The 24,048-nt window shown below is 40.7% G+C and overlaps 2 protein-coding genes across 4 annotated transcripts in view; one reads left to right on the top strand and one right to left on the bottom strand.

The window, feature by feature from the left end:
- Positions 1–8,755, bottom strand: part of DNAH6 (dynein axonemal heavy chain 6) — a 342,612-nt gene extending 333,857 nt beyond the window's left edge. For 2 of the 3 annotated variants that reach the window (XM_058428735.1, XM_058428738.1), the window contains exon 1: positions 8,650–8,755. The gene's annotated coding sequence lies outside the window, so the exon portion shown is untranslated. Of the gene's footprint in view, positions 1–8,644 lie in introns of all 3 variants that reach the window. The other variant, XM_058428736.1, reaches the window with a different exon arrangement.
- A 272-nt stretch (positions 8,756–9,027) lies between these two features.
- SUCLG1 (succinate-CoA ligase GDP/ADP-forming subunit alpha) overlaps positions 9,028–24,048 on the top strand; it is a 35,895-nt gene continuing 20,874 nt past the window's right edge. The window contains exons 1-2 of the mRNA XM_032177304.2: positions 9,028–9,147; positions 18,563–18,666. Coding sequence (XP_032033195.1) covers positions 9,051–9,147; positions 18,563–18,666 — 201 coding nt within the window. The 5' untranslated portion in view covers positions 9,028–9,050. The remainder of the gene's footprint in view (positions 9,148–18,562; positions 18,667–24,048) is intronic.

Genomic DNA, 24,048 nt, shown 5'->3' with positions numbered 1-24,048 from the left:
ATACTGGCCTCTCATAGCGATAGATCTAAAGGATTGCTTTTTTACCATTCCTTTAGCTGCCCAAGATTACTAAAAATTTGCTTTTACTGTTCCTGCCATAAATAATAAGGAACCAGCAAACAGATACCATTGGAAAGTACTACCACAAGGCATGCTAAATAGTCCAACTACTTGCCAAACTTATGTCAGGAAAGCTATTAAGCAAGTTAGAGAACAGTTTAAAAAATGTTGTATCATCCACTACATGGATGATATTCTGTGTGCAGCTGAAACTAGGGAAGAATTGATGTTGTGCTACAAACAGTTAGAAAAGGCTGTAGATACGACAGGGTTAATTATAGCCCCCGATAAAATCCAAACTTCTACCCCTTTCAATATCTAGGAATGAAGGTAGAACAAAGTGCTATTAAGCCTCAAAAGGTTCAAATTCAAAGAGATAATTTAGAAACCTTAAATGATTTCCAAAAATTGTTAGGAGACATTAATTGGATTCATCCAACTTTAGGCATTCCTACCTATGCTATGTCTCACCTCTTTTCTACTTTACAAGGTGATTCTAACCTTAACAGTAAATGCTGCCTGTCCAAAGAAGCATTGGAGGAACTTCAATTAATTGAGGAAAAAATTCAGCAAGCACAAGTAGAATGAATTAATCCAATACAGCCATTACAGTTTTTAGTTTTTCCTACTAAGCATTTGCCTACAGGAGTTATAGTTCAACAGGATGATCAGGTTAAGTGGCTTTTTCTACCTCTCAATACGACCAAAACGTTCACTCTGTACTTAGATCAAATTGCTGTGCTAGTAGGACAAGCAAGACTGCGCACAATAAAGCTAATGGGATATGATCCAAATCAGGTTATAGTTCCATTAACTAAACAACAAATTCAACAAGCCTATGTTAATTCCCAAGAATGGCAAATTAATTTGACAGTTTTTGTCAGCATTCTTGGTAATCATTATCCTAAATCTAACATATTTCAGTTTCTAAAATTAACATCCTGGATTTTGCCTTCTATTACTCAAAAAGCACCTATCAAAGGGGCCATTACTCTTTTTACTGATGGATCTAGTAATGGAAAAGCCTCACTTGCAGGACCTCAACAAGTTTTGCAAACTGACTTTGCTTCTGCTCAAAGGGCTGAACTTATGGCTGTGATAACAGTGTTAACTTTTAAACAGCCAGTAAACATTGTTTCCAATTCAGCCTATGTAGTGCAAGCCACACAAAATATTGAATGTGCCTTAATTTGAAATGTGACTGATGAACAACTTAATCTTTTATTTCATTCTTTACAGCAAGCAGTACAACAAAGGCATTTATCGTTCTAAATCACTCACATGAGAGCACATACTAACCTCCCTGGCCCTTTAACTAAACTTAATCAAAGGGTGGATGCATTGGTGTCTGCAGCTTTTGCTGATGCACAAACATTTCATTCTTTAACCCATCTTAGTGCTGCAGGCCTTAGGAAAAGATATGGTCTATCACGGAAACAAGCTAAAGAAATTGTGCAACACTGTTCTGCCTGCCAAGTCCGCCACTTCAAGGAACAGGAGTTAACCTTAGAGGTTTATCTCCAAATTCCCTCTGGCAGATGGATGTAACACATATTCTTGCTTTTGGAAAATTGTCCTTTGTTCATGTTTCAGTAGATACCTATTCACATTTTATCTGGGCCACATGTCAAACAGGGGAGGCTACAGCTCATGTTAAAAGACATCTTTTATCTTGCTTTTGTGTTTTGGGAATCCCAGAAAAAAATCAAAACTGATAATGGCCCAGGATAGTGTAGTAAAGCCATGGCTACATTCTTTCAACAATGGAATATTGCCCATACTACGGGTATTCCATATAACCCACAAGGACACGCAATAGTGGAAAGAGCTAATTGTACTTTAAAAACTCAAATACACAAGCAGAAGGCAGGAGACCAGGAATATAAAACACCACATATGCAATTGCATCTAGCTTTATTAACATTAGTTTTTTTAAATTTACAAAAAGATCAACCCATAACTGCAGCAGAACAACACCTGACAGGACAAAAGGAAAATAAAAAGGCTGGACAAGATATATGGTGGAGGGATGCACATACTAAGAGCTGGGAAAGAGGAAAGATAATTATATGGGGGAGAGGATTTTCTTGTGTCTCTCCAGGTGACAATCAGGTGCCTGTGTGGGTGCCCACCAAACATCTGAAGATCTATCATGAGCCACAGCATCTAGTGGACCCACGGGTACAGTGTGAATTGAAGGTCTGAGAAGCCTTGATTTGCTTTCTCTGTGCCTCCTGTTAGAAGGGGCCTGTTTCTCATTATCAGTGGCCTCTCGGCTACAGCCACAAAAATTTTTGCTTCTGTTTCAGTAGATTTACTAATGTGGGGGTGAGGGTATGCTTGTGTTTTTGCAGGAGATGAACGAACCATGTGGATGCCTTCAAGATGTGTACAACTATGGAATGGGAGACTGGAGGGACCCATGGATCCAACCATGGACCGGGTTCCCCCAGTATGAGCCAGTTGAATCTGAATGCAAAGATGGAATGAGGACCAACCGGAGTTACGATGCTTAACGGACCAATGCTTTCTGTATTGGTAGCTCCTCTCTACCCTGAATACAAGAGACCCTAATAGTTAGGCAGGAATATCATCACCCCTATTCAGCATGAAGAAGTTACAGAAGACGGACCTTCATCCTTCTGCAACTCCTAGGATTAAGGGTCCTCTTGTAAAAGGGAAAGGGGAGATATGTGCAAAGCATTCAAACCAGAGCGACTCCATTTTGAATAAGGGCTAAGAAAAATGAAGCTGGAGCACCAACCAGCAATTAAGGGCTGCATAGCCTGCAATTGCCTTGCTCAATTAAAAGAGGCCACCTTTTATGCTAGTAATAATGATAGCTAGTAATAATGATAGTAATAATGATACCTTCTCCTTTATAAAAAAGAGAATGGGAGCATGTTGGGAAAAACCTGAGTGTTGGGAAAAAAGTGAGGCAGGGCTTGCACGTCTGACATAATGTCCTCTGGAATGTGTCTAGACTTGCTGGCTCCTTGCTTCTAGCCCTCCCAGGCTCCTAGATCAATTGTATGCCCATTATCTCAAGTAGCAGAACATGTTCCATATAAATGCTAAACTGTCACAGCTGTAGATCATGTGCCTGCCCTTTTGACCCCCACATTCTCATCACCTGTTTCTTTGTTGGATTACCAATAAATAGCGTGGCTCCCAGAGCTTGGGGCCTTTGCAGCCTCCACAATCGCGATGGCCCCCTGGTCCCACTTTCTCTCTCAAACTGTCTTTTTCTCAATCCTTTGACTCCACTGGACTTCGTCACCCCCACGACCTGGTGTTGGGTCTGATCACCCCAACAAATAGGAGCTAGGTAAAATGAGGCTGAAACCTACTGGGCTGCATTCCCAGATGGTTAAGGCATTCTAAGTCACAGGATGAGACAGGAGGTCAGTACAAAATACAGGTCATAAAGACTTTGCCTATAAAACAAGTCACAGTAAAGAAGCTGGCCCAAACATACCAAAACCAGCTGACCAGAGGTCACTCTGATTGTCCTCACTGCTACACTCTCACCAGCGCCGTGACAATTTACAAATGCCATAGCGATGTCAGGACACTACCCCATATGGTCTAAAAAGGGGAATCATGAATAACCCACTCTTTGTTTAGCATATCATCAAGAAATGACCATAAAAATGGGCAACCAGCAGCTCTCAGGGCTGCTCTGTGGAGGAGCCATTCTTTTATTCCTTTACTTTCTTAATAAACTTGCTTTCACTTTGCACTGTGGACTCACCCTGAATTCTTTCTTGCATGAGATCTAAGAACCCTCTCTTGGGATCTGGATCAGGACCATTGTCTTGTAACAAGTCCACAAAGCTGGAACTTCTTGGGGAGTAGGAGAGACAGAGCAAGACAAGCAAGAGTGCATGTCAGAGCAAGGATGCAAACTGGTGGCAAGATGCAGCTAAATGTTAAGTTTTGGCGAGCGGGGATGTTTCTTGTAGCCCACGGAGGCTGAAAGGTTCTCATATGCCTGAGAAGAGCCCAGAGATAGCTGACAGAACCAGAGCAAAACAGGCCTTCAAAGTAGGAGTAAATGATGATGCAGCAGTAGCTTGGACCACAACTAAGGACCAGATCGAAGGATGTATGTATTAGGAGATGCCGGCACAGACAGAAGACAAAATACTCCTTACACTACATCCACCTCACCCTAGCATCACTCCAGGAATTTAGACAAAACTCTGGTGAAAGGAAAAGAATCTGACATTCTGGTAGAATGGGGGGGTCACATAAAATCAAGGAAAGATATAGAACTATAATTGCTTTTCAACATAAAGAGCCAAAATTTATCGAATGGGCAGAAAACTCCAAATCTTGGTCAACTCTTCTCCCTTCTGCTCTGACTGGATTCTACACGAGGGACTATAATGAATTTATTTCATTAAAAACAATGCAAATGAAAAAAATGCAAATGAGAGACTTTGCTCCAACAGACTGAAACTCATTACTTAGCTCAGTTTTGTCAAGATTCTTGGTTGCAGAAAAGATACCCCCTGGAGGTGCTACTCTAGACACCAGCCACCCAGACTGCTGAGTCTCCTGACTCAGCACATATCTCTAATTGTCCCTGTTTATTCACACATTAGTGAGAACATGGAAGGGTAGGGCAGGGGGAATGGATATATGTATATGCTTGAATACACACACAAAAAAAGCTCTGGAAGGATACACAAGAAACTGGATAGTACTGGCTTCCCCTTGGGAGAACCGGATGGTGGGGAGACTAGAAGATTTCTCACTGCTTATATTTTAATATTTATTGTACCTTTTGAATTTTGATCCATGGTAATAAATTACCTATTTCAAAAACCAACAACTAAATGTTCCATCCAATCCAATTAAAAACTTCAAACTTATACCTAATTTAAAGCTCCTCCCTCCCTCCCAGGTCTGGCATGATCTGTGGCTCCACAACCTGCAGCTGGGAAGGAAGGGGCTGAGGTCTGTTTCTCCCTCTTTTTTTACTCCTCCTCCCTTCCCACCCTTGCTGTATGTTCCTGCAGTGGTGGGGTTTAGTTTGCATACAAACTCTTAGATGGTGTTATTTGTAGTTCTCTCCTGATGTTCTATTCTCTCTTTGGAATGCTGGCTCTTTCTGAGCACTTCATGGATTTTTCAGAAACTCCTCTCCCACTCCTCTGCACAGTATCCTGATGTGAGTTAGGTACTCTTTGGCTGGTCACCTTGTAACTCTTCCTGCCTTCCTCCTCCCTCTGGGGGTTTTGTACAGTTTTATGCTAGGGTTCCTTGCCTCAGAGGATGGCATGTCTCTTAGGGGGAAGTTCAACTTTCTTTCTTGGCATGCATTTTACTCACAGGAATATTAACAACATCTTGATACACCAAATATTGCCCTGCCTGCTGATGAGGACTGCTCCAGCTAGCTTCCTGCCGTTGCAATTCTCTAGGAAGGAGGCAGACACAGCCTTAACAGTTAGGCCTGCCTTCCAAATTCAAGTTTCCTCAAGCATTCTCTGACCAAGACCTATCTAGCTAACTAAGGTGGGCTCATGAATTTCTGCGGTTCTGTAGGGATTTATCCTGAGATTTAATACCAGTAATGTTTTGGTAAGAAGCCCTCACCCACAAACTTGGCTTGGAGTGGAAGGAAACAAGAACATTAAACTGCCAACTCTAGACTTAGAAGCATCAATCCCCTTGTTAATCCAAAATATCTGAGACAGGTCTCAGTCAATTTAGAAAATTTATTTTGCCAAGGTTAAGGATGCACCCGTGACTCAGGAAGTCTGGACGACAGGTACCCAAGGTGGTTGGGGGGACAGCTTGATTTTATACATTTTAGGAAGGCATGACATATCAATCAATATTTGTAAGATGTACATTGGCCCATCCAGTAAGGCAGGGACTTCCTGGTAAGAAGTAGATAAGAGACAAAAGGTTGCATTCTTTTGAGTCCTTGATCAGCCTTCCAATGAATACACAATTTAGTCTGGCTCAGTGAATCTGCATTTTTACATAAACAATAGGGCAGAGGGAGCAATCAGATATGCATCTGTCTCAGGTGAGCTTCAGAGAGATGTCTGAGTTCTGCCTGTCCTTTATCCACAAGGAATTTCCTGTGGGCAAATTGTGAGGGAGGTATGTAGCTTATTATCTTTGTAGCTATATTATTTAGGAATAAAATGGGAGGTAGGTTTGCCTCATGCAGTTCCCAGCTGGACTTTTCTCTTGGCTTGATGACTTTGGGGTCCTGAGATTTATTTTCCTTTCACACCCTCATACAATGAATTCTAGTCTTTTGCTTATCTGAGCTTCTGGGATGTGGGGGTGATAATTCAAAGACAAGTTTGGCCACCTCCTATCAAACTTCAGAGAGAAGTAGCTCCTAGATGCCCTCCTTATGGATGTGGAGGTAAGGCTTGTTGTCTTCAGCTTTAGAGCTTTAGACAAAGTTTTGAGACAAATAGAAATATCCTATTCTAATTTGCTTACTTACTTTAGTTAAAACCTTTAAAACATGATCCTGCCATGTAAAAAAGACAGTTCTTTAATGATAATAACTACCATTATTGAATATTTGGTACAAGGTGATACCAAATATACTAAATGTATTAAATAGTCACAACATTATAGTAGCTTTATATACTAAATGTATTAAATGTTCACAACACTCTTAATGAAATAGGGAGTTTCATACCCATCTCAGTAATAAAACCTGAAACCCAGAGGTCATGTTGCCAGTGGCAGAGTTGGAATTTGAACCCAGACCTGTCTGATTCCCAAACTCAATCTGCATATAAAGATGAGTGGTATGGTATTGACTAGTGTAGTTGTCCCCTACCTATGAGCTACAGAATTGAGGTAGGGGTGTTCCCGGACCAAACTGAGGGTTGGGCTGCTATTTTCTGTGGCCCAATAATGAGATGTAGATGAACTGGGGAGGAAGAGAGTTTTTATTTCTGCAACCGGTTACAGGGAGAAGGCCTGGAAATTATCACCAGACCAACTCAAAATTACAGTTTTCCAGAGCTTATGTACCTTCTAAGCTATATGTTTATGTGTAAGCATGCATTTACCTAAAGACATAAGTGATTAACTTCTTTTAATCTATAACTAAGGTCTGAGTACTGAAGACCTTCCTCTGAAGCCTCAGTAAATTTACTTAATCTACATGGGTTTAGGTGCTGGGGTAATTACCCTTATCTTGTCCCCTGCTAAATCACAGAGGTTTGGAGAGTTCCTTCAGACCTCCAATAAACTTGTTTGTGGAGGCTTGGGGAGTTTCTTCAGACCCCCAATAAAACTTGTTTAATCCTAAATGGGTCCTATTAAGAATTCCTTCATTAATTTGTCATGCTTTAAGGCCCAGGAAAGGCCTAGGCAAAACCCTTGGTGGGCTTTTGTTACATCCCAGCCTTTGTATAAGGGCACTGGTTTTTAATATTTAACTTAACCACTCAGTCAGTACTGAAACATTGTTATGGAGGCCTGCGTTAGTGAGACCTGGTCTGCCACGGGGGTGCAGTTATTACAAGAGGTTGAAATATCCTAAAGTCCATCAAACATTGCCTGTGGATCCAAAAAATAATCCATATACTACTATTTCTCCTATATATATCAATTCAATTCAACAATGAGTTATTTGTGTAAGGCATTGTTCTAGGTGCTGGGGATACTTCAGGATACAAAACAAATGAAAATCCCTGTCTTCATGGAAATACAAATTTTCATTAAAAGTGTACTGAAATTATATTTTTGTCATCATGCATTTTATCAATTAAATGAAACTAAACATATAACTTATCAAGCGACAGCTCAGGAAGAATTTTGCTATTTAAAATAGCAAGGGATTTTTCTATTTATTTGCTATAAAAATGTCCAATTTGTTATAATGGATATATCTGGAAACCACTGATACTATTTTACTCTGAGGAATTTAATTATCACAAGAACATGATCCATGAGGGAGGAGTTTATGTGCAGTGAAGTCCAACCTGATAATGACAATATTTGGATCATAAAGGAAGTATTGGGCAATCTCCTCCGGTAATCCCACTCATCCATCCCACAGCTCAGTGCCAATTATAATGACTACCTAAGTAAATTAGGATTGCAATTTTATTGACAATTCTGATGAGGAATCTCAGGAGCACGATTTTCGGCAGAGACGCAGATTACTTCATCTCGTTTACCTTTTGACTCGGACTCTCCGAGGCTCCTTCTAAAGGTGTTACAGGAGAGGGAACTGTTTGTCCAATCAGGGAGCAAAGTCACATTTGACCCCGAATTTCAGCTCTTAGGATCCCCAGGGAATAAACACTCACGCACTTAGTGCTAGTCAAAGACTGCATGATTATTTAACTAAAAAATTCACATTCCAAGAAATTAACTGTCAGTAAGATAGGTTTTGGTCTTTCTCATCACGTCTTTCCCTTCACAGGCCACCAGTGCCAGTTCGAATTCCCGTCCCCAACGGCAACCCTTCCGGGTCCAGGCACAGGTACGCGGTGAGAAATATTATTCTCTAATAGCAAACGAGGAAAACGAAGGGGGGAGGAGATGGGCCTGGGATAAAAAGTTCTAGCACTGCTCTTCGCACCTCACCTCGCTGTTTCTTCCCTCCTAGTCTTCAAGTCCCTTGTCTCCCCGGTTTCACTGCCGCTCTCCCCTCGCTCCCTTCCCGCAGCCTCACTCAAAAGCTACGAGCCAGTCGCAGCCGTTGGACTACATTGCCCACAATGCCATGCGCCGGCCAGTCTCGCGTGGGGTTTTCCCTCAGCTGCTGTTATAATTAATGTTAATCAAATCCACACTTCTAGGAAGGAGCCGAGCTATTATCTGCCTCTCCGATAGGATGCCTCTTTGTCTTCACCTGCCATACCCGCTGTTCCGTGAAGAATCCTCTGTAAAGGGAAATTTGTTCAGGCGACTGCTGTGGCCACCCTCCGCCTCCTCCGGCCTCTGCCCCTGTGAGGTCCCCGGGGGCCTGGGAGTGTCATTGGCGGATGACCGCAACCCTTGCCGCTGCCGCTGACATCGCTACCATGGTCTCCGGCAGCAGCGGCCTCGCCGCCGCCCGTCTCCTGTCGCGCAGCTTCCTCCGTGAGTCCAGCCAGTACTGTCTTCCAGGCGCCCGCGGGTTCTTGGCCCCGCCCGACCCAACGTCCTGGCCCAGGCCGCGGCTGCGCCCTCAGGGCTGGACCTCGGCGGGGGCCTGGGAGCCGCTTGGGATTCCGGCTTCGAGTCGGGGACCCCTACGGTGGAAGGAGCTTTGCTGGATACGTGGGGCGGGGGGCATGACTTAGGCCGCTGGCAGGTGGGGATATTGGGTGGCTGAGCCAGGATTCGGGTCTGGGAGCCCTGCAAATTTGGAAGCTTGCTCTCGGGCCCGCGGTGACAAGTGACAGGGTGGGGGTGGCGTCTAGACTGGCCTTATTTGGAGTTGGGGGTGAAGAGGTCCAAGGTGAACTTGGTGGGGAAGGTAAGGGTCTGGGTTGAGAGGTAGGGGAAGAGTGTCTCAGTAGGAAGTTGGGGGATGAGGCTGACCATAGTACGGCAAGGTCCTGCACTTCGAATTCCCCCTCCGCAGGATTGTATGTCAGGGGAAAGATGGTTTCTGTACACAGAGTGGGTCGGCATAGCCGCATAGACTCCTAGAAGCTTATGGTTGGCTGGGACCTAAACCAGCTTATTTGCAGTGTCTCCATCAGGCGGTTTGTGGACACATCAGTTCCCGAAAACTTAGCACCCAAGGTTGCTAGTCTTTGAGACACGCTGACTGTGGAAAATTATTGCCATATTCAAAGTCTCTGTGCTTGTCAGGTAGGTTATAGTAGAAAGAAACTTTGGAATCAGCCACATCAGGGTTTGAAGTCTGGCTAGTCCCTTTTCAGTCTGTGTAATAACCCTGGACACTTTTCTTAATCTGTTTTTCAATGTTTCCAATCACATGAAAATATTAACACATTTTAAGGGGCCTGAAGCACCATCACTTGTAAGGTGGACCATTGTTTTGTTTACCACTAACAATGAAAAACGATTGCTTATTAAAATTGTGACACACCAGTGGTTGTCACATGTATCTTGGTTTTTTAAAAAGTGAAAAAAAAATTGCATTTTAGCAATGATGTTGTACAGGATGATCTGGGTTCACTGCAGAATAAGTGGAGCAATTTATATAAAGCATCTCTTATGTAATAAACACTCAAAGTTAGTTTTCTTTTTCCGCTTTGCTCTTAATTCTGCTTGTGCTGAATATTTTATGAGACTTAATTCCATTCTTGAGAAGATTACATTCTAAAAGTGTACATTGATGAGTGTGCACTCAGTAGCTAACACTTGGTTGCCAATCACTTGAGGACAAAGGTCTGGCTAGATAACGTTAGCAAGTATGAAATAGTTGGTTTGTTTGGTAAAGCTTTCTGGAGATTCTTGAGAGTGTTGTAGGCAGAAGGACAAAAAGAATTCATTATCCCCAGTAATCACTCAGGTCAATAGAGTTTGAGCACCAAGAATAAAGTATATTGGATATGGTTTTAAACCAGCTTAATTTGAATAGATAGTGGGTTAGAATGTAGAAGATCAGATGTGCAGCACAGCCACTGTGGTGGGAAACCCCAGGAAGAAGTTGCCCACCTGTGTCTTTTGCTTCTGTGGTCTTGCTAGTCTGAGGTTCTGAAAGATAACTAGCCTTAGTTAGATCTGCTGTTTAGAAAAATCTAGAGAATAAAGGAAGAGTGTCTAAAAGATCTAGTTCCTTACTCCACCCTTAGCAGTACTCTCAATCCTCTTCCCACAGAAATGGAAGTTTGTTCTTCCTAGACTCCCAGGATCATTTGGCCCTAGAGTGACCATCTGGTTTAGTTTTGTTACTGGAGTGGGCTTAAATTATTCAAGTCATGTGATTAACTTGTTGTTAAGGGTCTGAGATCTAAACCAAGATGTATTCTATATTAAGAGGGGTTACAGACAACAATGCTTAATGTGTAAACACCCCTGAATTCACAAAACTCTTAACTCCTCTTTCCCATGCCACATTTCCGAGCCCATTTTCACTCCCACTAGAAAAATAGCCGCTACAACATCACCTTGCAAACTTTTTTTTTAAAGGGTCCAGAAATTATTTAGTCTGTGAAGCTAATAGAGCTACAGATGTTAGGGAATTTTGTTCCCTCTGTTAAGTTTCAACTTATGGTACATTACTTGCTGAAGGTCATAGTGTTGCAATATTGATTAGAGTTAACAGCAACAGAAAAAACTCAAGTGAACACTGGTAGATGCCTCCCAGAGCCCTGTTTTATAGCTTATGAAAAAAGGAAAAGTGGCCTGGCACGGTGGCTCATGCCTGTAATCCCAGCACTTTGGGAGGCTGAAGCGGGTGAATCACAAGGTCAGGAGTTCAAGACCAGCCTGGCCAAGATGGTGAAACCCCGTCTCTACTAAAAATACAAAAATTAGCCGCGTGTGGTGGCAGGCGACTGTAATCACAGCTACTCGGGAGGCTGAGGCAGGAGAATTGCTTGAACCTGGGAGGTGGAGCTTGCAGTGAGCCGAGATCATGCCACTGTACTCCAGCCTGGGCGACAGAGTGAGACTCTGTCTCAAAAAAAGAGAAAAAAGGAAAAAGATCCAGTTCAAGTGGTGAGAGAAAATACAATGAAAAATGAGAAAGATTTCTTCCATGAGAAAGTTTAAGGATTTCATAAGCACCCTTGAAGTTGAAATAGTGAAGTTTTAAGAGAAGCATAAAGTAATGCAAGGCCTTTTTAAAACTAGTCAGTAGTTTCTGTAACTTGAATCTTTTAGAATAAATAGGGAATAAGAGCCAGTAGTTTTGAACCTCAGAATTTTGGTATTTTAATGCCAGAAAGTAAACCTTAAAACCCAACTGGTCCCATACCTTTGTACGGCAGATGAGGAAATCCCAAAAGTTTCCAGCGAGTATCAGAAGTGATACTAGTACCCAGGTCTTCTGACTCTGCAGTATCCTTTCCACCAGCATGTACCATGTGATAACTTAAGCTTTTTTCGAAGCTCTGATTTTTTTTTTTGGCAGTCTCAGTGATGTGTTGAGAGGGTGACTATCCTGCTCAAAGGTGTTGCCTTCCTTTTCCCCGTGTTTGCCAAGTGCGTAGGCCTGTTTTTAGAATCAGAGATGCATTTAAAGTGTAGTTTGGAAAAGGAGATCCTCAACAGTGATGTTGTGGATACTAGTATCTGTTGCCACTGCATCTAACAACCAAATCTTTATTTCAGAAATACAAAATAGCTTTGATTCAGATGTACCAATGTAGCCATGAGAAAGTGATTTGATTTTCTGACATCAAATTTGTTTTTACATAGAATTGTAATTGGGAATATTAAAAATAATTTCTCTTAAGTACAGGGCAACAATTTCATTTCATCAAGGGACTGGCATACCATAGACCCACATTTTTTTTTTTTGAGACGGAATCTCGCTCTGTCACCCAGGCTGGAGTGCAGTGGTGTGATCTCGGCTCACTGCAAGCTCCGCCTCCCAGGTTCAAGCCGTTCTCCTGCCTCAGCCTCCCGAGTAGCTGGGACTACAGGCACCCGCCACCACGCCTGGCTAATTTTTTTGTATTTTTAGTAGAGATGGGGTTTCACTGTGTTAGCCAGGATGGTCTCGATCTCCTGACCTCGTGATCCACCCGCCTCAGCCTCCCAAAGTGCTGGGATTACAGGCGCGATAGACCCACATGTTTTTACATTATAATATTTCTTACATTAGGATGTGTCTTATTATTGATATATATGTTTTTTTTTTGAGACAGAGTTTTGCTCTTGTTGCTCAGGCTGGAGTGCAATGGCACAGTCTCAGCTCACCGCATCCTCTACCTCCCGGGTTCAAGCAATTCTCCTGCCTCAGCCTCCCGAGTAGCTGGCATTACAGGCACATGCCACCATGCCTGGCTAATTTTGTATTTTTAGTAGAGACAGGGTTTCTCCATGTTGGTCAGGCTGGTCTCAAACTCCTGACCTCAGGTGATCCGCCCGCCTCATTTTTTCTTTTTTACCAGTAATTGATAGTACTTCTTAAAAATCAATGGTGTTTTATATTTGATGAAATATGGTACTTAACAGCTTATTAAACTTCACTTGTAAGTCAATATTAAATGAATATATAATTTAACATTTGAATAGTGGGTTGTTTGGAGTTTAGGGGTAAGTGGCTGCTAGCTACTCTGCTGTATTATAAGGTCCTGTAGGTGTAGACTGCAATAGCCTGTGTCTGACATATGCATAATACATATAGTAAATAAGTGTACATTTGTTAAATTCATGGGTACGTGCATGAGTAAATGTTTACCAGGGACACAGTTTGAGAGGTGAGTTGAAGGAGTATTGAGTATTTCATAAATAGAGCCTCGGGTTAATGGTTAGGAGCATGGTACTGGTCATACAAGGCCCATGGTTTGAGTCCCTCCTGGGCAGGTGCTCTTTGACCATATATTGCCTCATTCATCCCACCAGCCATCTTATAAATGATGTGGTTACTGTCTATGGTGAAGAGGACCAGTATGTGGCTGACAGGTACAAATCTATCACCCCCGTTGAAAACACATCTCTCTCAGATTACTCAGCCTCTTTCCTTCATTGTCTTTATTACAGTTTGTACTGTTGGTAGTTTTGTTTTTCTTTGTGCAATGTTTAGCTCTTTTACAGGGCAGGAAACTTCATGTGGGTAGGGCCTGAGCCTGTCTTGTTCACCTGTGAATCTCTAGCACCTGACAGATAGCCTGTCACAGTGAACATCTCAAAGCAGTTTGGTCTGCTCATTCTGCATCGGTAATAATAATGGTAATAAAATAACTCTTAGGGATATAACACTTGCTGTATCCTAGGCACTGTTTTAAATGCTTTATACTATTACTAACTCATTTAATTCTCACATCAGCCTATGAAGTATATACTATTATTGTCCGTGTGTTATAGTGCGCCTTTACAAATGTATTATATGTTAAAAACTTAGAAGTATATTTATGCATACTGCACATTATATGTAGACATGGATTAGTATGTTTATAAATAAACATAAGATGTGCACAAGGACATGTAGAAAACATTTTTGGCTAGACTTATTTGATTTTAAAATATGAACTATTTTTTCTCTCTTTTTAGGGAAAGATTTGCCTTTGTGTTCATGTAGGGTTGTAAACCCAGTTTTGGGAGTGTACCAGACACTGTGCTACCTGGTGCCAATTTAAGGAGTAATATGAAATTACTCCCAGGGGCAGCTGTTATTCCACTTCTAGATGGGAAGACTAAGGCTAAGGGAGATCAAAAGGTATGCTCTGGGTTACGTGGCTGCTGAAAGGCAGAGCATAAACTCAAGACCAGTCCTGTCTGATTCCTGCAATGATGTTCTCAGCTGATCCTGGGATGCAGTCCCAAGGTTAAGCTGGACAATTTCTAAGAATCTGGAAAGAAGGAGGTGGCCTAGGATGTGGCAGCTACAGCATTCGCCATCAGAAATTATTCCTGGTGGCCAACCTCACCTTTCCTGCTCTAATATTTAATTTTAAATACTTACTTTCGGCTGGGCATGGTGGCTCATGCCTGTAATCCCAGAACTTTGGGAGGCCAAGGCAGGCGGATCACTTGAGATCAGGAGTTTGAGACCAGCCTGGCCAACATGGTGAAACCCCATCTCTACTAAAAGTACAAAAAAATTAGCTGGGTGTAGTGCTGTAGTCCCAGATACTCAGGAGGCTGAGGCAGGAGAATCGCTTGAACCCAAGAGGTGGAGGTTGCAGTGAGCCGAGATCGTGCCACTGCGCTCCAGCCTGGGCTACAGAGTAAAACTCCGTCTCAAATAATAATAATAATAATAATAATAATACTTATTTTCTTCTTATTAGTAAAGCTAGGCATCTCATCATATATGGATTTGCAGTTTGTCATCCATTGTGTTTCTTGTTCATGGCCTTTATCAGTTTTTCTCTTAGGCTTCGGGCTCCACTTTTTGTTGGCTCTTCATGTTGCTCACGTTAATTCCTTGCCTGTTAAATGTTATGAAAACACTTCCCTGGTCTGTCATTGCCTTTAACTCTGCCTATGGTGTGTTTTACTCTGTCTGAATGCTTTCTTTTTTCCTGTAGACAAAGATTCAATTTGTATTATTGCTTTTGTGTTTCATTTATTTAAAAAAATGTCAGCATGGCATTTGTACTGGATTAATGTAGCTTCAGGAACCGCCAGCAGCATTTTAGGGCTGAACTGCCATGCAGTCTCTATATGAATTTTAGGGAAACCTGTGATCTTTATATGTACAAAAATAGATATAGGGTTCTTTTCCCTCTTTCCTGATACGTGGGAGTTCAAGATTGACTTTTTCCAACTCACCGAAAAAGAGATGAACCTTATGATGTTTAGCTTGGTATAAGTGTTTCTTCTGGGGACCCTGTATCTTGTCCTGGAATTCAGTGAAATGTTTCCCATGCACCTATTGTGTGTAAGGCACTGACCATATACCATAGGAGACAAGATGAATAAGACATGGTCCTGACACTCATGGAGTTTACAGTTAGCAGTGTGAAAAGTATTTAGTTGGTACTTGAAATAATCTTGAAATAAATTTAAGCTTAGATAATTTCACTTAGAAATAATGTGATGAGAAGAGTAAGAATATGTGTGCACTCAGTAGTGTACTGTGTGATGGTGTTTATTGTATACCCACATGAAAGTGTTTGTAGCTTCTATTCTTGTTAATCTCAGATCCCTTTTAAAGTCCCCCAGTATATTCATAAATCACGTATATCATGTGAAGATATAGGAATTCTTGACTGTGTAATGTTTTATTTAAATGTTAATTTATACAGATTAATGTAAGTGAAATTCTCAGGAAGTTGAGGACATTAAATCTTTAATTGAAAGGTAAGAGATATTTGCAAGATGGTTTGGCCACCAATGTATGCCTTGTGTTATAAATTTCACTTTAGGAAGTCACTTACTCTAGTAATTTGGTGGCTTTGTCACCCTCCTCACCTCTTACACATTCATAGACTTCTCTACCTTGAATAGGTGTGGGGAGTTTATCTACCCCAAATGCCCAAGGCTTTCTTTTTTTTTATATATAGTACTTCACACACCACGCAGTTATGGCCCACTTTTATATCAGTTCAGATAGATTGTGAATTATTTGAGGGCTGAGACGTCATTCATCACTTTATCCTTGACACCTGACATTATGGCTTGGTACAGGTGCTCCCAAATGTTGATTGAATCAATGAACGAACTCACATTTCAGTACCAGATGATAACCTTGTCTGGCATCATTCAGGTTTCTTGTCAGGACGGAATGTGATCAGGAATTTCATTTCCTTGCCATTGAATACATTTCTTGGATTTGCCTGAAAGACGATAATAGTCTGTTAGTTCCAGCTTATCTAGAAGTGGGTCTGTATGAGCCCAGGCCTGGTGTGTAGATGGGGAGATCACACGTGCCTGAGCGCACACACATCCATACCTTTGTATTAGAGGTTTCCCAAGATTTACTTAATTAGATGCTGTAGGCCCTCAGGGGCATTGCACAGGCTAAGTAATACTAAAAGGCTAGGGGATTGGGAGGTGAGCTGCTGTTTATCACACTTCTGATACACTTTTTATGAGCACCAAAGATCTGATGTAAAATCTTGAGCTCCATAGAATTGATCCAGGAGATCTGGAGTTACTACGAGAAAGCAGAGATCTTCGTTGGTCTGTTATTGGAGCTGTGCTTTAGGGACACAGACAGACCTGCCTTTTCTCAGGGTGACTTCTGCTCCTGTGGAAGGAGAGGTGAATTGTCTGATCTTTGTTAAGTTAGTGAGTATAAGAGTACTTGTGCAGCACCAAACTTTACCTACAAAAAGTATTTTATGTTAACAAGTAGGGACTCCAGATATCCTGATCATAACATCTGATCTTATAATCAAATCTTCTGCCTTCTGGTCTGAAAACCTATGGTATGATATGATATGATATGATATGAGCATTTATTGAAGATTCAATGGGAGGGACTGGTAAAGCCAATTCTTCCACTAGTCAGAAATTGTAGCAGGGTAGGACAGGGTGTAGCTTCTACACAAATACCATGGTTGTAGGTGTTCAGCTGGGAAAAGTGGAAGCCAAGGGCGAGAATGGGTCTCGAGTGCAGCACTGGCGAGGGTGGGCTGTGCTGCACAGCTTGGTAGGGACAGGGTCTCAGGCCGTAAATCCCTGCTGTGTCCACTGGCCTAGAGTCAGATGCTTAGCTGTGACTGCTGTGCCAGAACTTAACCTGCAAAGCCCATGGCCCCTTATTGAGCACAGTCTAGTCTGAGAAAGCTGTCTGTTACATAGCAGTTCTTTGTGTGTACCAAATATTATCCAGGTGGTAAGGGCTAAATCTGGGCCTGTCTCCTCCCTGGAGGTGTAAGGGATTCCATATACTTCCTCCAGAAGCAGATGTTATTGCTCTTTCAGTTATGGAATGTGAGGTCAGCACTTAGGTGGGCAGTGATTTAAGGCAGAAAGCATGGAGTGGACTCTGGGCAAATATGTGACAGGTGTTCTCTTTTTTTGTTCAATAGAGATTACTCCTTATGTTCTTTTCTTGGGCTAACTTCATGGGCTACCACAATGATAGGTAGAAGGCCTCGCTACTTTGAAAGGGCCAGGGATGGGCCACAGAGAAGTCAGGTTGTTAGTATTAATGGACATTTAGAAGGTAGCCCAAAATTTTAAGTCATCTATGTTCCTCCTACTGTTTTTTGAAATGTGGGGAGCTGGTTGTAGTAACTACTTAGATTTCTCAATTTCTCTTTTAGGTAGGTTGCTGCAATAACCTAGGGTTTTTTTTTTTTCCTAACAAGCTTTTTCCTGTCTTGTCTACTTTCCTATTTATTTTATTTTCCCTGTTTCTTTTATACATGAGTTCATATCAGAAGAGATTAAGTGATTTTGTACTGTATTTTAGATAAGTTTTATCCTATGACTTAACATTTAATATGTTGTTCTTACTAGAGAATGAGTTGCTGAGCGATTTTTACTTGTATTCCTGACAAAGTTTGCCTCTTAGCTTACCTATTTCAAGGTATTAGGCTTTAAAAATTTGGGTCAAGTGGAGAAACATGTGGCTGTTTAGTAAACATTGTTAATAGGGGTGACACTTTGTTTTCAGTCCCTGGATTTAATTTTAACCATTTATCTTTGAGCCCGAGTTTTTTTCTAGGAAATAAAAATGATAAACATTAGCTTTTTTTTTTCCCTCAGTTCAGAAAAAACTACAAGATCATGGTTCTTGATAAAGAGGGGATCCTGGAGAATGGAACAATGTCTTTCTTGTCTGTTTTTCTAACTTATGTCTGTGGTCACTGTGTCTTATTTAAATGGTGGCATTTAGGTTTGCCGTGATCACAGGATAGCTCGTGCATTAAAGAATTTTTTGTGTGTGATCAGGTTGAATTATTGTTCAAAAGTTTAGAAAAATTATAATGTCTTTTTTTTTTTTTTTTTTTTTTTTTTTACCTCTTAGTGCCACAGAATGGAATTCGGCATTGTTCCTATACAGCTTCTCGGAAACATCTCTATGTTGATAAAGATACAAAGATTATTTGCCAGGGTTTCACTGGCAAACAGGTATGTATATCTAGATTTTTATTTTCAAATGTAGACTAGAGATATAACAAATTATTTTTTTATTTTTAATATCACAAAAATAACACGTGATTGTTGCAGAAAAATATACTGTACAGCAATGGGGTTGTATCTCAGGAGGAGGTTAGTTGCTATTGTCAGCCTATAATATAAAAATTGTGTTTAAACTTACCTTGGAAAGGAGTATGTTGTATGCTTACTAGGAGTATATTGTTTTGGAGGCCCATACACTTTCAGCAAATACAACACTAATGGTTTTCCTCCAGTGTTGAAACAGATCACTGTTTCTTTGACTAAGCACTAGGTAAACTAGATTCTTGTGTTTAGGTTTTGTACAAACAGACAAAAAACCATATTGTTAAACATAGAATCCATATTCAGAAATGTTCTGAATATGGAGAAATGTTCAAACCCAGAGAGGCTCGTGGATACTGAGACAAGCGGAAGAACCCGCCCACTGACTTTTTTCATCTTATACTTTCTCTGGGACCATGGCCTGGGACTAGCAGGCAGAATTGCCTGAAGTGTTTTAATTTGTTGTCATTTATTTATATTCATTCTCTCATCCTCTTTCCTGTTCATATCATAGATTTTGTATAAGTGTAAATAAATGTATCTGTGATGTGATTCTATAATAAAATGCCACATAAGAATCTTCTTTCCTTTTTCCTACCTTTCTACTCCCCAGGAACTCCTTCTGTTAACAAGTTGGCATGTATCCTTCCAGATATTTTTCTTGTGCATGCAAACATATTTATATGTGTTTTGCAGTGTTTATTATATAGAACTATATATAGATATAATGTTATCCAGCATATAATATATATACGATCCATATTTCTATAAAATAGATACCTAAAAGTAAAATTGGATGTTATATGGTCTGTGTATTTACAATTTTAATAGCTACTGCTAAATTGAACTTTAAAACATTGAAACAGATTTATACTTCCACCATAGTAGATGCACAGAATTTTTTTAAAATGAGAATACTATCAAATCAATTAGAGTATAACCACGTGTCTTAACCCAAAGTGTCCCTTTTTTTATTATTAAAGGAGATATGGCAAGATAAAAGCAGTCAATTGTTTTTTTTTTTTTGTAATTTAAGGTTAATGATTTTTCTGTAATTAAAAGAAGTGTCATGTCAATTCTTCAGTATTTTGGTAATCTAGAGCAGAGGTCAGTAAACATATTCTGCAAAAGGCCAGATTGTAAACATTTTAGGTTTAGTGGGTCATATAGTCTGTTACAACTACTCAAAAGCATTTTAACAGCAAAAGCAGCCATAGAAAATATTGTCAATGAATGGGCCTGGGTGCGTTCCAATAAAAATTAATTTACAAAACCAGGTAGTGGGCCAAATACTATAGACAGCAGTTAGCAGGTTGTTTCATGTAAAATGGTCCTTTTGCTTTTTGTTTTGTTTTTTTTTTTTTTTTTTTTTTGAAATAACTGGGCACACGAATGTGTTGCAGTGGACTTTTCTTCTTTTTCTTCTTCCATTCCTCTATTACCGTAAAAGAAAAAAAATCCACCAATAACAAAAAATGAAACACCCATAAAACCAGGAAACTTTGTTCCTTGTAACAATGGCAGTATGTGGTAGCCCACACCTGTAATCCTAGCACTTTGGGGAGCCAGAGCAGCAGGATTGCTAGAACCCAGGAGTTTGAGACCAGCCTGGGCAACATGGTAAGACTCCATCTCTATAAAAAATAGAAAAATTAGCTAGGCGTGGTGGTGCATGCCTGTGGTCCTAGCTACTCAGGAGGCTGAGGTGGAAGGATCACTTGAGTCCAGGAGGTTGAGGCTGCAGTGAGTCATGATTGAACCACTTACTCCAAGCTTGGGTGACAGAGTGAGACCCTGTCTCAAAAAATAAAATGGCTATTCTGATAGCCAAATAATCTTATGTATGCCACTTCCCTTATATACATTCTAAGGACAGTAGATCTTCATCCAAGATTTGAAGTGCATTCTATCATCCCCTTCCCAACTGATGTTATATCCAGCCTGTTTTTTGTTATATATTAATATTATTTGCATATAATCAAATGTTTGATTAACCCAAATTCTCCACATAAATTTATTATGTATAATTTTGTTTTTCTGTTTGCCAAATATTATATGATTCTGTGACATTTTAAGCTGTGAGCTTTTTTGTAAGAACCATTGCCCATGGTGTAAGCACTATTCAGAACTGTCTCTATATTCTAAATAAGGTGATAGTTTGCCTAAATATTTAAATCCAAGGGTAGTTATAGTGTTTTTCAGTTACCTGAAGTTAACATTGTTCTCATTCACTCTCCTTTTTTTTGTTTTTGTTTTTAAAGTAAGTGAGAGCGTTAATTGCCTCAGATTTGTTGATTCAGATTCATTTTAGAGATAATGGTGAGGTCTGAAGTTTAGAACTTACTTCCACAGTAAATCTGCATATTGTCTCATTAGTTTGTTTTCTCAGTACACACATTGTTCCACATATGAATTAAAAATCCTTGCATTTTTAGAGTATGTTTCAGCAATGCAGTTTTCCAGTGGGTGCCATCTCGTTTCTTTTACTGGGTTTATAAGCTGCTAAAATTACTATTCCTAACATTGTACTGGCTGGTGATGATGGTAAAACTAAAGAACATAAGCTTATTTTGAATAGATGTGTTATTCCTGTTTAGCACTACTTTAGGATTAAAATTTGGTACTTTTGAATTTACCTGGCAATGTAGTCTAGGGCAGTGCTTCTCAGTGTCTGTAGTGAAAAACCAGTGTAGGTGCTTGTTATTAATTTTCAGTCTAATGTAGATCAATATTTTTATAAAATACAGTAAAAGCTGTGGCAATGTCATACTGCTATATTTACAAACATTTTTACTTTTTTAAAAATTAGATTTTCCCCCTCCCTCTCTCCCTTCCTTCCTTCCTTTTTTTGTTGTTTTTCTTTTTCCTCTTATCTCATTGCAGAGCAGCAAGAGTCTGCAAACTATACTTTGAATAGCACTGCTTTAAGAGAGAGAGAGCACTGGCCTGTGGTTCTTTCAAAACCCTGCCCCTGACTAGACAAATGAATTAACATGCTTGGGGCCAAGTTTCCTATTTTGAAAAATAATTTGAATCAGAAAATTTCTGAAGTCCTTCTTAAGGCCCTGATTTTTATTCCTTTAATAGAATGTGAATAGTTGGGACCGCATTTTGAAGGTCCTTGAAATGATCACATAGATTCATTCATTTTTCAACAGCTATTTATTGAATGCCTACTGTATATTGATTTAGGTGTCATATTGCAGTGAACAAAGTAGACATAAATCATTGTCTTCATGGAATTTACATTTTAGTGGTTGGTGGGGAATATATCAACAAAATCAATGAGTATATTATGTGGTATGTTACAAAGCATAATTGCTATGGAAGAAATAAGCTGGGGAAAGGAGTGTGTGTAGTCCTGGTGGTTAGGATGGAGGAGAGGGTGATTTTATATCAGGTGGTCAGGGAAGTCTGATCTCTGAATTAAGATGTAAAGGAGACGTAGGAGTGAACCAAGTGGATATCTTAGGGAAGGATATTCCATGCAGAGGGCACAGTGAGGCCATGAGGCAGGCATGTGCCTGCTGTGTGTGGAAGGCCAGCGTGGCTGGAGTGTAATAAGTAGGCAGGTATGGGATTCTGATGTGGGGAGACAGCTTGTAAATTGACTTGTAGGCCAATATATGGAGTTTGGCTTTTACTTGAGTGAAATCTAAAACAATCACAGTGTTTGATTAGAGGAGTGCCATGATCTTCCTTATGTTTTGACCAGATCACTCGGGCTGCTATGGAGATTAGATTGAAGGGGAGCAAGGGCAATAACCCTTCAAGAGTTGAAGTGACTTAGACCAAGGTGATAGCAGTAGAAGGGGGAGGAGTTGTCGATTATACTTTGAAGATAGAGAAATAAGATCTACTAATGGATCTAATATGGGACATATGAGAAACAGAATAATCATGGATGGCTTCAGTATTTTTGGTCTGATTATCTGTAAGGCATGAAGTTGTCTTTAACTGAGATGGGGTAGATGGAGGGGAGTGATCGGGAACTCAGTTTGGACATGTTGAGTTTGAGATGCCTGCTAGTTCTCAAAGTGGAGGTGTCAGGTAGGCAGTTGACAATGTGAATATGGAGTTCAAGGCTTAGATATTTGGGGTGTATCTATCTTTGTGTATGTGGGAGGGGTCACCATATGGATGACATGTATTGCCATGATAAGGGATGACATCACCAAGGGCATGAATTTAGATGAAAAAGAGAAGTCTAAGGTGTTGTGGGAAGTCAGGAACCCTGAACGGAGGGACCGGCTGAAGCCATGGCAGAAGAACATAAATTGTGAAGATTTCATGGACATTTATTAGTTCCCCAAGTTAATACTTTTATAATTTCTTACGCCTGTCTTTACTGCAATCTCTGAACATGAATTGTGAAGATTTCATGGACGCTTATCACTTCCCCAATCAATACCCTTGTGATTTCGTATGCCTGTCTTTACTTTAATCTCTTAGTCCCGTCATCTTTGTGAGCTGAGGAGGATGCATGTCACCTCAGGACCCTGTGATGTTTGCGATAACTGCACAAACTGTTTGTAGAGCATGTGTGTTTGAACAATATGAAATCTGGGCACCATGAAAAAAGAACAGGATAACAGCAATGTTCAGGGAACAAGAGAGAACCTTAAACTCTGACCACCGGTGAGCCGGGCGGAACAGAGCCGTATTTCTCTTCTTTCAAAAGCAAATGGGAGAAATATCTCTGAATTCTTTTTCTCAGCAAGGAACATCCCTGAGAAAGAGAATGCATCCCTGAGGGTAGGCCTCTAAAATGGCCAATTTAGGGGGGTGGCCGTCTTTTATGGTCGCATCTGTAGGGATGGAATAAGCCCCAGTCTCCCTTAGCGCTCCCAGGCTTATTAGGATGAGGAAATTCCCGCCTAATAATTTTTGGTCAGACCGGTTGTCTGCTCTCAAACCCTGTCTCCTGATAAGATGTTATCAATGACAATGTGTGCCGGAAACTTCAGTAGCAATTTTAATTTCGCCCCAGTCCTGTGGTCCTGTGTCTCGCCCTGCCTCCATTTGCCTTGCGATACTCTATTACCTTGTGAAGCACGTGATCTCTGTGACCCAAACCCTATTCGTACACTCCCTCCCCTTTTGAAAATCACTAATAAAAACTTGCTGGTTTTACGGCTCAGGGGGCATCACGGAACCTGCTGACATGTGATGTCTCCCCGGGACACCCAGCTTTAAAATTTCTCTCTTTTGTACTCTGTCCCTTTATTTCTCAGACTGGCCAACACTTAGGGAATATAGAAAAGAACCTACGTGAAATATCGGGGGTGA

Source organism: Hylobates moloch, unplaced genomic scaffold (assembly GCF_009828535.3).
Source record: "Hylobates moloch isolate HMO894 unplaced genomic scaffold, HMol_V3 SCAFFOLD_15, whole genome shotgun sequence".
In the NCBI taxonomy this organism is placed as follows: Eukaryota; Metazoa; Chordata; class Mammalia; order Primates; family Hylobatidae; genus Hylobates; species Hylobates moloch.
The sequence above is the reverse complement of the archived record's forward strand: the minus strand, read 5'-3'. Positions and strand labels throughout refer to the sequence as shown.